This window comes from Entamoeba nuttalli (genome assembly GCF_000257125.1).
Source record: "Entamoeba nuttalli P19 unplaced genomic scaffold asmbl_3927, whole genome shotgun sequence".
Lineage (NCBI taxonomy): Eukaryota > Evosea > Mastigamoebida > Endamoebidae > Entamoeba > Entamoeba nuttalli.
The window spans coordinates 1-11914 of record NW_008576429.1 but is presented as its reverse complement, the minus strand read 5'-3'; the positions used below and the strand labels follow the sequence as shown (position 1 = coordinate 11914).

The window sequence follows — 11914 nt, the reverse complement described above, 5'->3', positions numbered from 1 at the left end:
GTTTTGATTATTCTCATAATATTATTGATTGAACATTTTACTTGAAGTATTGTATTTATGTTTATAATAATTACTTTTATTTTTATTATAAGTGTATTTAAATAATCATTGATTATAGCGATTATAATTATGACAATTAGTTATAATATGATGATAGTTATTATTTTATGATAATGACTATGATTATAACCATAACAATATCAGATAATCCTGTTTGTTTGTGTAAATTATTTCTATGTTATTTTCTTAATATTCATGTGGTGTATAAATAGAGCAATGTTCAAGAAGAAATTAAGAAATAAGAAATATCAAAATAATCATGTTAATACTTTATTTGAGAATTGAACTTAAAAAACAAAATCCACAAACACTTATTGCAAATAACTGATTATCATTACCAGTGATTTATATCGACTTCTGACATTATTTTCTTATAAAAATAAATATTATCATTTTTTCTATTTATGAAAAATGAATAAATAATAATAACTCAAATTACTTACTATTTATGAGCTTATTGACTCTAAATTTTCGATTGATTGTGCTGGTAGTTTATTGGTATCACTTTAAAAAAACTGCAAAAAATTAAATATTCTTTCATTATTAACATTTTGTATTTTATTTAGATGAATTATTTCTTTGCTTATTTTCGTGCCTAATTTTTAGTATTCACTCTAACATGAATTTCATTCAGTTTATAGCACTAATTCATTGTATCAAATTATTTAATACTTTTATTTGACCTTTGTACTTTAATTTGTATAAATCACTCTCTCATACAATATTAATGAATTTATCACAAGTTAAAAGAGAACGAAGACATATAATCAATCAACTAACCACAATATTCTTTGACAATTATTTTAAAGAATATATAATATATTTATCTTAATATACTTTATTTCATTAATAAAACTAGTGTAACCATTTATCATTTTAATTATTTAGTTCAACATTTTCCATTTTAATGAACAGATATTCTTCTTTATTAACTATTTCATTATTTTTCAAAGACTTGGTTGATACTTCATTACTACTAATTTGTAATACTTTAAAATTATTTTAATTAGTATTTGAGTAATGTGTATTTTACTTTATTGTTTACAGTGCTTATTGTTTCACCGTTATTATTATCTTTTTTTAACTCAAATTATTCCATCTATCATTTATCCTTCTCACTTATATTTTAATGCATGTTATTTCCAAGAATTTGGTATAGTTTGAGTATTTATATTTTATTCATTCATAATTTCTTATCTATTTGACTTATAGTGTATGAATTTAGTATCAACTCTGATGTTCATTCTTTACAACCACTCTATGAAATTTCATTAATCAAATTTAATAAAATTTAGTACATTTACAAATCATCTAAATAGCTAATTTTTAATAATTAAAGAAATTAAATGAATTTAACTCATTCTTAACACAATTCAATACAAAAATATAAAACTCAATTAAACATTAATCTTACATACAATTAAAAAAATCATAAAAAAAATAAATTTCTTAATTAATAATAAAAACTTAAAAGTTTCTTGAATTTGATTATTAGGAATATTAAAGACATAATGTAGTTGATTTTCATATCTTTCATTAGTCAAAAAATATAAAATAAAAAAGTTATTTTAAAGTTAGTTAAATGTCATTGTCACGTTTATTCTCTAAAATAATAAAAAAATAAAATTTAAAATATTAATTTGATTTATTTTGTTGAACCTCCCAATCAACAAGATCCTTAGCAGCTTCATACCATTGAACGATATTAATTAAGTTCTTTAAGATGCACAGTGGAGTTGAGATTATTAATAATGTATTAAGAAGATACCATAAGAATGGAGTACCTTCAATAATCCATTTATACTCATTAGTTTGAGCGAAAAATCTAATATACCACATGACAAAAGTAGCTTCATTACAAAGACAAAGAGTAAATAACACAGAACGAGTATAATACCAATGTAAAATTGGGTTAGAACAAATTTTATGACTTTCACCTCCTTTAATTAATGAAGTATACATATGAGTCCAATGTGAACAAATATCAATAAATGTAATTAAACAACAAATTGGGGCATATGTTGGATATAATACAGCTAATGCAGTAATTAATATTGTTGTTCCTGCTCTATCAGTAATCATATCTAATACTGCCCCAAGTCTAGAACATTGATTAAATGCTCTAGCTAAATTACCATCAACAGCATCACATAAGGCTGAAATAATATAACATATAATAAATGTAATTGGGGCTTTAAACACAAAGAAAACAGCAATCATTAAAACACCAATTCTAACATAGTCTATTTATGATTTATATTATTGTTTTAAAAGAAAAACATAAATAAAAATGAATCAAACCACAAATATTAGCATAATATAAAAATATACTTGTCATATTCAAATTTTATTTAACTTGTTGGAAGATAACCAATTAGTTTCTTTATTTCAAGTTCTCTTTTCCACGTCATCACTTTTTGTCACCACATCATTTTTCTTAAAATTTTTATTTTAATAATTCTATTTTTTTTTAAATAAACATAAAATTTGTATTTTGTTTCTTAAGACAAAATTAATTTGATTTTTGGTTTATTTATTTTAAGACTTCATTAGGTTCTTTTGTTTTCATGTTGTCATCATCTTTTATATCTTCCACTTGATTTTCTTGTTGGTTAGATGAAGTTTTAGTAGACTCCTGTGGTTGTTGTTCATTTTTAATTTCCCAATAAATAGAATCAATTTTAGTAATTTCTCCTTTAGTAAAAAGGAGATATAATTTACGTTTAATGACACAAGAAGCAATAACATAATAGATTTCTAATGCTTTTTGTTTTTTACTAAAATTCTTTTCAATAAAAATGCGTTGTTGATTTTTCCATTTATCAATATCATCACCAAACTCATATTCAATACTAATATCTTCTAATGAAGTAGTAATATTATTCCATAATAATTCGAATTGATCAAGTTTGAGTCTTGGATATAACTTAGAAATAACATTTTCACTTTTATTATAACTTTCAATAACTTTTTGTTTTAGTTCATTTAGTCCATCATCTAATTTACCATTTCCCCACCACCCAATATGTTTAATAATTTTCATTGTTCTTGAATATGTCCATAATGGTAAACATTGTTGTGCATCATTAATACAAAACTCAACTAATGAATTGATTACTTTCAGTCTATTCATTTTACTTGTATTTTTTAAGAATTCATAAACACTTCCTTCACTATTAAATGATTGTTTATCTCCCATAATACGTGAACTTGTTTCAAAACATTTAGTATCAGATTTCATTGATAACCATGGAAAACACATAGTAATATCTACCATAACATTTAATTTAGTACTTTCTTCTCCAAATAATGGATCATCATCAGAATTTTCATCTTCAAGAATTGATAATAAAGCTGCAGGTGCTGATAATTGTGATGGATTTGAAAGAAATGAACGACTTAATAATGAAACAGGTGGAGTTTGAATTATTTGAAGTAATAAAGTAATAAGACAATGAAATTCCATTCCATTTTGTTGTTGAACCATTTTAACTATATAATCACAAAGTTTATTATATTGACCTTGTGGAAGAAGAGGAATTAATAAACAATGTGAAATTAATGATAAGAAAGGTATTGGGAATTTAGACTCGTATAAATGAATAAGAAATTGTAATGAATCAATTTTTTTTGGAGTAGTTGCTGAAGCAGAAATAAATGAAGGAAGAATATGGGGATAAATTAAATTATCAAATAATGAAGATGTTAACATTGTTGGATATGGATGAGGAAGAGTTAAAAGATCAGAAATAAAATATATATCATCAATTAATAATTGTAATGATTGTGGAAGTGAATGGATATGAGGTAGTATTAATGAAGCAAGATGTGGATAAAAATGTTTTTGTGAATATGACATATAATAATCATTAAATGCTTTATCATTTGTAAATGCAGCAAATTGAAGAATAATATTTCTTGAATGTGAAACGATCATAGAGTCTTTATGGTTTAATAAAGAAACTGCTTCACTTAATATTGGACATGTATTTTTTTGATGATTATAAAAGAATTGTAAAGTATCATCAGTAAGTCTTAATGAAATAGATTTAAGCATAGAGATATAAGGAGAAATTAAATCCTCATCATTACGATCAATAGGGAATGACAATATTGTTTCAATTGTGTTTTGACTTAATAAGAAATCTATGAAAGTAAATATTTGAATAAATAAGAGATATTGTTATTCTTAAGTCTTTATTAACAAACAAAGAAAATTAGTGGATTTAATATTTTCAACTAAAATTGCAAAGCATTGTAAAAATTGAAGTAATGCTGGTTTCTTTCCTTTTTTAACAATTTCAATAATTGTTGAAAATGAATTGTCTTCGAGAAATGAATCAATAATCCCAGTATTATGTTTGTCTCCCCAAACTAACATTTCAACAACATCTCTCATTGCATTTAAATGAACTTGTAAATCTTTTTGTGGTGTTTCTAGAATAACAGCCAATGAACTAAAAAATAAAAATCCATTTTATGTAATAACATAAATAAACTTAGACATACAAACTGCATTTTCTTTTCATTAAACCTTTTAGAATTATCTTCTTTCTTTTCACCTCGAGAAAACATTACACTAAATTGTTAGTTAAAATTTTTATCAGTTTTATTATAATATTATTATAATAGAAATATAATTTTTAATAATAAAATAGTTTGGTTTTTTTAAATTTTTTGAAATAAAAAGATGGGTTTGAAAACAAACCAAAATGAACAGTTCTAGTATTATTGATGAACCAACTCTTATTGAAAAAAAAGACGAAACGACAATCCTTGATCAACAAAAAAATGATACAACTGTGGCTGAAGACAAAGAGGATACCGTCATTATTGATATGAAAAAAGAAATGAAAAGAATAAGACATGAACAAAGAAAAAGATTTAGAGAAAGTGGAAAAAGAACACAACCTATGAGAGCTTGTAAAGGAAAACCTTTAATAAGATTTCGTGAAAGCGATTACGAGATAAAGAAAAAACCTCATAATACTAACTCAACAAAAGAAGTTGAAAAATTAGAAAATGAAAATGAAAACCAAAAACGAAAATCTCAAAAAAAGAAATTTACCAAAAAATCATCTTTAAAAATAGAAAGACAAAAAATAGAAGAAGTAAAAGAAAGTGAAGAAATAGAAATAGTAAAAGAGAATAAAGAGAATAAAGAGGATGAAGAGGATGAAGAAGAAAAGAAGCCTAAAAGTAATAATGATGATAAAAAATTAAATAATTCAAAGAAACTTAGCAAACCTTCAATAGGATTCAAATCATATTCATCAAGTTCTAGTTCTATTAAAACCAATGAAGATATACTTGAAGAATTACCATGTCATGAAGCTAATGAATCAGATAAAAGTAGTCAAGTTCATTGGTGGTATTTTGAAGATAAATGGGTTCAATTTAGACAAAAAGAATCAACAAAAATAGAAGAAGAGTTTCAAAAGTATTTAGAGAATAAGAAAAAAAAGACATATACGCTTAATATTTGGAAATCAACATATTTAATCAATTTTTCAAAATTTATACAAACTAACACTAATCAAAAATCAGAAAAATTCTTTATTCGTAGGTTATTAATTGAATAAGTCTTAAGTTCTTACTTTGATGATACAAGGTACTTGAAAAAATTAAAAGAACTCTTAATTAGTTTTAAAGTTAAAATGTCTTGGATTCTATTCTATGATCAACCAAATATTACTTCATCTTTCACTGCTAAAATAAAAACATCTCATGGTATTGCTCAAGGACCTTTTTATCCTCAACCAGAGAAGAATAAAAATGAAATAATCTGGAAAGGAATGTATTTAACTGATAAAACAGGAAGGGGTAAAATTGAAATAAATGGTAAAAATTATTTGTATTTATTTTATAACAGTGACTGTCTTGATCCATCAGTTCATTTTGAAGGAGAAACATTTGTTTTAACTCGTAAATCATATTTACAACAATTCACTCTATTAATGGAAAAAATGGGATTAAGTGTTGTTGAAGAAAATGATATGATCACTACTTGGACTTTACAAATGGAAGAAAAACCATTTACTTTGTTAACCATCATTTCTCCTGAATCATTAAACCAATTTGTCCCACTTCATGTAGATGGATTTGAACAATATCATCGTGTTGTTGTTGCAATAGAACAATTGAATTCTTCTCAACTTACTCAGGCTATTAAATCAAAAACAATAAAACAAATTAATGAAGTAACACCACGCATTCGTCCAACTGGGAAGTGTATAGTAGAGTGGGGTGGATTTTTTACTTCTGAATATCAAAATTAATTTATTCTTTCTTTTTTTATCAATCACTGTCTCTAAACAACAAAGAATGTCTCTTTATTTGTTTTTATAATGAAAGGAAAGTTTCTATAAAAGGGATAAATTACAGACATAAAAAAGAGAAAGTCAGATAAAATTATCTCAGATAAATTTGTTTTAATAAAAAATTGTAAAAATTATGCAATGGGGTACTATTAATAGATTATCTTGTATAAAAACAAGTTTCATCTTTAAAATTTCAGTTATGTCCGAAACTGGAACTACATCTTGTGGATTACCTGTTATTGTAGAGGCTTTTCTTGCTGAATTCTTCTGTCTTATTGGAGGAATTATTGTTTTTGTTTTAGAAAAAACTAACATATATTGTAAAGCACATGCTGCAAATGCCATTATTTGGGGAATTATATATTGTATTATGTGGGTTGTTTTAGTTATTGCTGCTGCTATTGCCGGTGCAGCTGGAAGTGTAGTTTCCACTATCTTTAGTATTATTTGTGCAATTATTGGTTTCATCTGGTTCATTATTTGGATCTTCAATTGGTTAATGGCTCTTATTAAAGCCGGTTCAGAAGAGTTCTTTGCTGTACCAGGTATTTCATCCCTTGCACTCAAATGGGCTGAAAAATAATTGAATGGTTTATGTTCTTATTTTTAGTTTATTTATAAGTATACAATTTTTAGTCTTATTAAAAAAAAACATTTCTTTCACTTTTTTATTTCATTTCTCTTTGTTATCACTTATGACTGATGATAAAAATGTTTTACTTGGATATATTTGTGTGATCATTGCTGTTCTCTTCTTTGGTAGTAATTTTACTGTTACAAAAAAATTTCCTACAGGTGATGGCATCTTTTTTCAATGGGTAATGTGTGTTGGTATTCTTCTTGTTGGGATATTTACTATGTTGTTCAATGGTGTTTTAAATGATGGACCAGTGATATTTGAGCCTTTTGCAATGTTAGGAGGGTTGATTTGGTGTACAGGCAATTTATTTTGTATACCAATTATTCAACTAATTGGTCTTTCTCTTGGACCTGGAATTTGGGGAGTGGCTAATATGGTTATGGGATGGTTAACAGGAACATTTGGATGGTTTGGATTAAATTCAGACAAAGAAAATATCAAAATTTTCTGGTTAAATTGTGTTGGTGCAGTATTAGTTGGATGCTCTGTTCCTGGATATGCATTAATTAAAACATCACCTAAACCTGAACATAAAATAGAGGAAAAAACAACAAGTCAAAATAGTTATGAGCTAGATGAGACATTAGTTTCTGATGATGAAGAAATCAATGAAGATTCAACGACCCAAATCATTATTGAAGATGAAAATTTTATTGAATCAGAAAATAAAGAAGAATATAACAATAAGAAAATAAAAGAAAAAGAGTCTCCAATATCCCTTTTATTAAAGTCAATGCCAAAATATTTACAAATGGTTGTTGGGGTTATTTGTTCTTTAATTGCAGGAATTCTTTTTGGGTCAGCTTTTAACCCATCAAAATACTTACAAGACAATAGACTTTCTTCTCCAAATGGTGTTGATTATGTTTTTAGTCATTTTGTAGGGATTTTTTTAGCATCAACATTATATTTTATTATATATATTATTATTTTTCGTAATAAACCATTTATCTTTAAACAAACAATATTACCAGGAATTATTAGTGGAGCAATGTGGGGAATTGCCCAAGTGTGTTGGTTTATTGCAAATTCAAATCTTCCATATGTTGTTTCATATCCTTTAATTTGTGCAGGACCTGGTCTTCTTTCTGCTCTTTGGGGAATAATAGTTTTCAAAGAGATTAGAGGACGGAAAAATTTTATATATTTTGGAGGTGCTACTATTATTCTTTTATTAGGAATAGTTTGTATTTGTGTATCTAAATAAAAGAAAGTTTATTATCATCAATAAATTATTAGTTACAAATTTTGTAATAAAATTTGATTCTTTAATTTAATGGTTTTCTCCATTTGGCTTGAATATATTTTCTTACCATAGTTAGATTTTTTTTATGATTAATGTTTGTGTTACAAACCATTTTTTGTTCCATTGACTCATATCCAAGCATTTTACAAAAATTTGAAGTTTCTTCTTCACTAAAGAAATAAATTCTTGTTCCATCTTGTCTTAAATAAAATCTTTCTGAAAGTTTATTTCCTCGTTTTTCAAAAATGTCTTGTTTCATATCACCTTCTCCATAATCTCTAAAAAAGAAAACTCCACCTGGTCGTAAAACTCTGTCAAGATTTTTTAATGTTTGATTAAACATTGATGGTGAAATAGTAGAAAGAACAAAGACAAGGAGAATGTAATCAACAGAATAATCTGTCATTATACTGGTTGGAATAGGTTGGGTGATGTCTTGTACAAATGCTGTTAAATATCCTTTTAGATATTCATCTGCATTTACAGCATCAACAGCTTTTGGTGCAATATCACATGCATAAAACTTTAATGATGGATTAACACGTAATAATGGTACCATAGAATTACCAACACCACACCCAATTTCAAATACATCAATATCATCTCTTGGATCATACACAATTTCTTTAAATTCTCTACACATCCAATTTCTTTCTTTTGAAGAGGCAACAAACCCTCTTCGTTTTAAATAAAATTTATCCCAATACATTTGTGCTTTTTCTTCATGTCGTTCTATTGGTTTATTTGTTTTGTTCTTTAAAGTACATTCATTTTTACATTAATGTTTTTTAAATCAAACAAACTAAATATCTTCTCAGGTAATACAGTCATATGGAATCAATAATTAATAAACAAGAACTTAAAAAATACAATAACTCAAAATTTTAGGGTTATTTTTTGTTATTAAAAAATTATAAAATAAAAAAAAGATTTTTTATTTTATGAAATTATTTCATGAGATTGAATGATTTGGAATTTGTTTCAAAAAAATGTTTAGTCATTGAATTATATATCTTATCAAATAACCAAGACAAAACGATAAATCAGTTATTTATTATATAAGAAGATTTCTCTTTGTGATAAAGTATAAAAAATGAAGTTATTATTTGTTATTAAATAAAAAAAAAGAAAGGAATATTAAGTGTATTTAATGTTTTAATTAAAAAAAAATAATATTAATTGTAATCAAAAGGAAATTAAATTAAATTAGCTTTTTCAGTGGCAAATGCATCTTGTTGTTTATGGAAAATGCTATATAATGGAAGAATAGCAATTCCTCTTTTTCCAAGAATAAAGTTGACAAGACACCAAGATCCAAACACAATAAGAATAACACAGACAATTACAGCAATAATAATAAAAATAATTGCAACTGGTGAAAGAGATTTTTTGCTTTCTTCAACAATACAAGCAGAAGGTCCTCTAATTTCAAAACTAACAGTGGCTTTATCAAAATCAGCAGTTGAAACTTGAATAATATCTTTTGCTACTGTATTATCACACTTTATATAAATGGATGAACTCCATAAATTGCCAGATCTACTTTTAGACCCTCCAGCATATTTAAAACCATTACCATTATTATCAGTAAATGGTTCTTGAGTTGAATATTTACCAAGTGAATAAGTAACGTCTTCAGCAATAGCAACTGCAACATTACCATCATCATCTACAGGTCCACAAATATTAAAATGGAAAGTATATAATGGATAAGAGAGAAGATATGGATCATTTTTTGGTTTAGTTAATTTTGAGTAGTTTATATCTCTGAGAACACATTCTTGTGAAAATACTAAAAGTGGTAGTAATAAGAAGATCATTGGAAATGAAGAATCACTGTTTTATTTGTAGTTCTTTGAATTTTCAAGGTTTTTGGAAAAAGAATTTTAATGGAGAAGGAAAAAAAATTCAAACAATATTCAAAAGAAATATCCTGTTATTGTATCTGTGTTTTGTTTTGATATAAAAGTGGTATAATTTCTCTATACGAAGGTGGTGGTCCATATTTTCTAATGGCTTCTGCCCATGGAGGTGTGTCATTATCTAACATTCCTAATGCACTCTATAAAATTAATTATTATTCCTTTGTTTTAAGTATTAATACATTATATACAAACTCTTAATTTTGATGATAATTTAAATGGTGTGCCATAATATTGATTCTCATCTTTACCATCATAATATATATCACCAAATACCGTCATAGAACCTTTCTTTTGGTTCTTAAAAAAAGCATCATATAAAATTTGATAATCAATACATCCTACATTCTTTGGTCGAATTTTTTCTCTCATTTTTTGTTTTAATTTCATCTCTTCTTCTCGTTCAAGATATGCTTGTCTTAATTGACTAACACCTGTAGCTTCAATAAAATCAGGTAATCGATATGGCTCACGTTCTTTTCTTCCATTAAGATATCTTTTCTTTTGACACCAGTGTTGTGGTATTGGTACTGTGTTTTTTAATGACTTTAACTCAAGAAGAAGTTCAGGTTCTTTTGAATTTGAATCATGAAACTCAACTAATTCTGGATGTTTAACAAGTAATTTAAGTTTTGCTACAGCAACAAACTGTTGTTTTATTCTCACTGACTTTGGGGGTCGTGGCTTTGACATTAATCAAATGATTTTTTTATTTTTTATTTTTAGTTTTTGTTGTATTATATAACAAAATAATTTTTTACTTCTTTGTTATTTTATAAAGGAAGATGAGTTTATTGTTATTATTAATCGTTTCTTAATGTAAAGTACTTCAACTGATTAATATTGTTTTGTTCAATTTATTGTAATAACTAGTTTTAATAGAATCATTGTTTACCATTTATAACTTATAAGATATAAAAAATTAATAAGAAGAAATATTTTTTTAATGATGTAGTAGAAAAAGAATTATGTATTATTCAAGGAGAATTAATTCAAATATAAGATCATTTAGTATTGTTATTTTTGTCTAGATCTTCTTATATAATATAATTCAGGATTTAATTTTAATTAATAATCGTAACTAAGACTAAAAATAGATTAACTTCCAGTTAATCTATTTTTAGTTTTTATAAATATCTAGTTCCAAAGCAATAAGTTTGTCATAGTAATAAAATTAACGAATAGCAAATATTGTTCTAAAGAAGTTATTCAATTTCAGTGAAATGGTAATTAAATAACAAAATAAAGAAACTGATTTTTAAATTAATTAATTTCATTGAATTAGTATTTAGTTGATTATTTAGTCATTTATACTTCTAAATGAAAAAAAAATAGAAATTAGGTAAATATACATTTATGTTTATTATATAAGAAGCTTATTTTTGAATATATTTTACTAGAAGCTTTAAAAAAACTATAATTATTTGAAGTTAGTTATATTTAAATTTGTGTTGAGTAAGAATAAGTAATGACTCTTATTTCAATGATACATTATTAGATTATATAGTTTTATATAGAAGATGTATTAATATTAATATTGTATTATCAAAAAATTAGAGTAAAAACCTGATAGTTTTTCAAACAAAAGATAAAAAGACATAAACAACTAAAAAGAGGATTTATTTGAAATTAAATAGATTTAGAAGTTTTAGTAAAATTATTTCATTATCTTATTAAATCTTTTGAGTATTAGAGTTATCAATTACAATAATAAGGAGTTTTATTG

The 11914-nt window shown here is 25.1% G+C and overlaps 9 protein-coding genes across 9 annotated transcripts; 3 read left to right on the top strand and 6 right to left on the bottom strand.

Annotated features, from left to right (window-relative positions):
- Positions 1–1695: 1695 nt before the first annotated feature.
- On the bottom strand, positions 1696–2398 carry ENU1_086600 (CDP-diacylglycerol--inositol3-phosphatidyltransferase, putative; the record flags this gene model as incomplete). Its single annotated transcript, XM_008858890.1, has 2 exons — positions 1696–2303; positions 2362–2398. The coding sequence occupies 2 exons, from the start codon at positions 2396–2398 to the stop codon at positions 1696–1698; spliced, it is 645 nt and encodes a 214-aa protein (XP_008857112.1).
- Positions 2399–2593: 195 nt separating this feature from the next.
- ENU1_086590 (hypothetical protein) lies at positions 2594–4635 on the bottom strand (the record flags this gene model as incomplete). The annotated part of the gene is made up of 3 exons (XM_008858889.1): positions 2594–4206; positions 4270–4517; positions 4574–4635. The coding sequence occupies 3 exons, from the start codon at positions 4633–4635 to the stop codon at positions 2594–2596; spliced, it is 1923 nt and encodes a 640-aa protein (XP_008857111.1).
- Positions 4636–4772: 137 nt separating this feature from the next.
- On the top strand, positions 4773–5642 carry ENU1_086580 (hypothetical protein; the record flags this gene model as incomplete). Its single annotated transcript, XM_008858888.1, has 1 exon — positions 4773–5642. One exon carries the CDS (start codon positions 4773–4775, stop codon positions 5640–5642), a length of 870 nt encoding a protein of 289 aa, XP_008857110.1.
- A 75-nt stretch (positions 5643–5717) lies between these two features.
- ENU1_086570 (hypothetical protein) lies at positions 5718–6338 on the top strand (the record flags this gene model as incomplete). Its single annotated transcript, XM_008858887.1, has 1 exon — positions 5718–6338. One exon carries the CDS (start codon positions 5718–5720, stop codon positions 6336–6338), a length of 621 nt encoding a protein of 206 aa, XP_008857109.1.
- A 143-nt stretch (positions 6339–6481) lies between these two features.
- On the bottom strand, positions 6482–6857 carry ENU1_086560 (hypothetical protein; the record flags this gene model as incomplete). The annotated part of the gene is made up of 1 exon (XM_008858886.1): positions 6482–6857. The coding sequence occupies one exon, from the start codon at positions 6855–6857 to the stop codon at positions 6492–6494; it is 366 nt and encodes a 121-aa protein (XP_008857108.1). The 3' UTR covers positions 6482–6491.
- Positions 6858–7075: 218 nt separating this feature from the next.
- ENU1_086550 (hypothetical protein) lies at positions 7076–8227 on the top strand (the record flags this gene model as incomplete). The annotated part of the gene is made up of 1 exon (XM_008858885.1): positions 7076–8227. One exon carries the CDS (start codon positions 7076–7078, stop codon positions 8225–8227), a length of 1152 nt encoding a protein of 383 aa, XP_008857107.1.
- A 61-nt stretch (positions 8228–8288) lies between these two features.
- On the bottom strand, positions 8289–8975 carry ENU1_086540 (methyltransferase family protein 2, putative; the record flags this gene model as incomplete). Its single annotated transcript, XM_008858884.1, has 1 exon — positions 8289–8975. One exon carries the CDS (start codon positions 8973–8975, stop codon positions 8289–8291), a length of 687 nt encoding a protein of 228 aa, XP_008857106.1.
- Positions 8976–9462: 487 nt separating this feature from the next.
- ENU1_086530 (hypothetical protein) lies at positions 9463–10086 on the bottom strand (the record flags this gene model as incomplete). Its single annotated transcript, XM_008858883.1, has 1 exon — positions 9463–10086. The coding sequence occupies one exon, from the start codon at positions 10084–10086 to the stop codon at positions 9463–9465; it is 624 nt and encodes a 207-aa protein (XP_008857105.1).
- A 116-nt stretch (positions 10087–10202) lies between these two features.
- Positions 10203–10881, bottom strand: ENU1_086520 (splicing factor3B subunit 2, putative; the record flags this gene model as incomplete). The annotated part of the gene is made up of 2 exons (XM_008858882.1): positions 10203–10328; positions 10384–10881. 2 exons carry the CDS (start codon positions 10879–10881, stop codon positions 10203–10205), a joined length of 624 nt encoding a protein of 207 aa, XP_008857104.1.
- Positions 10882–11914: the final 1033 nt, after the last annotated feature.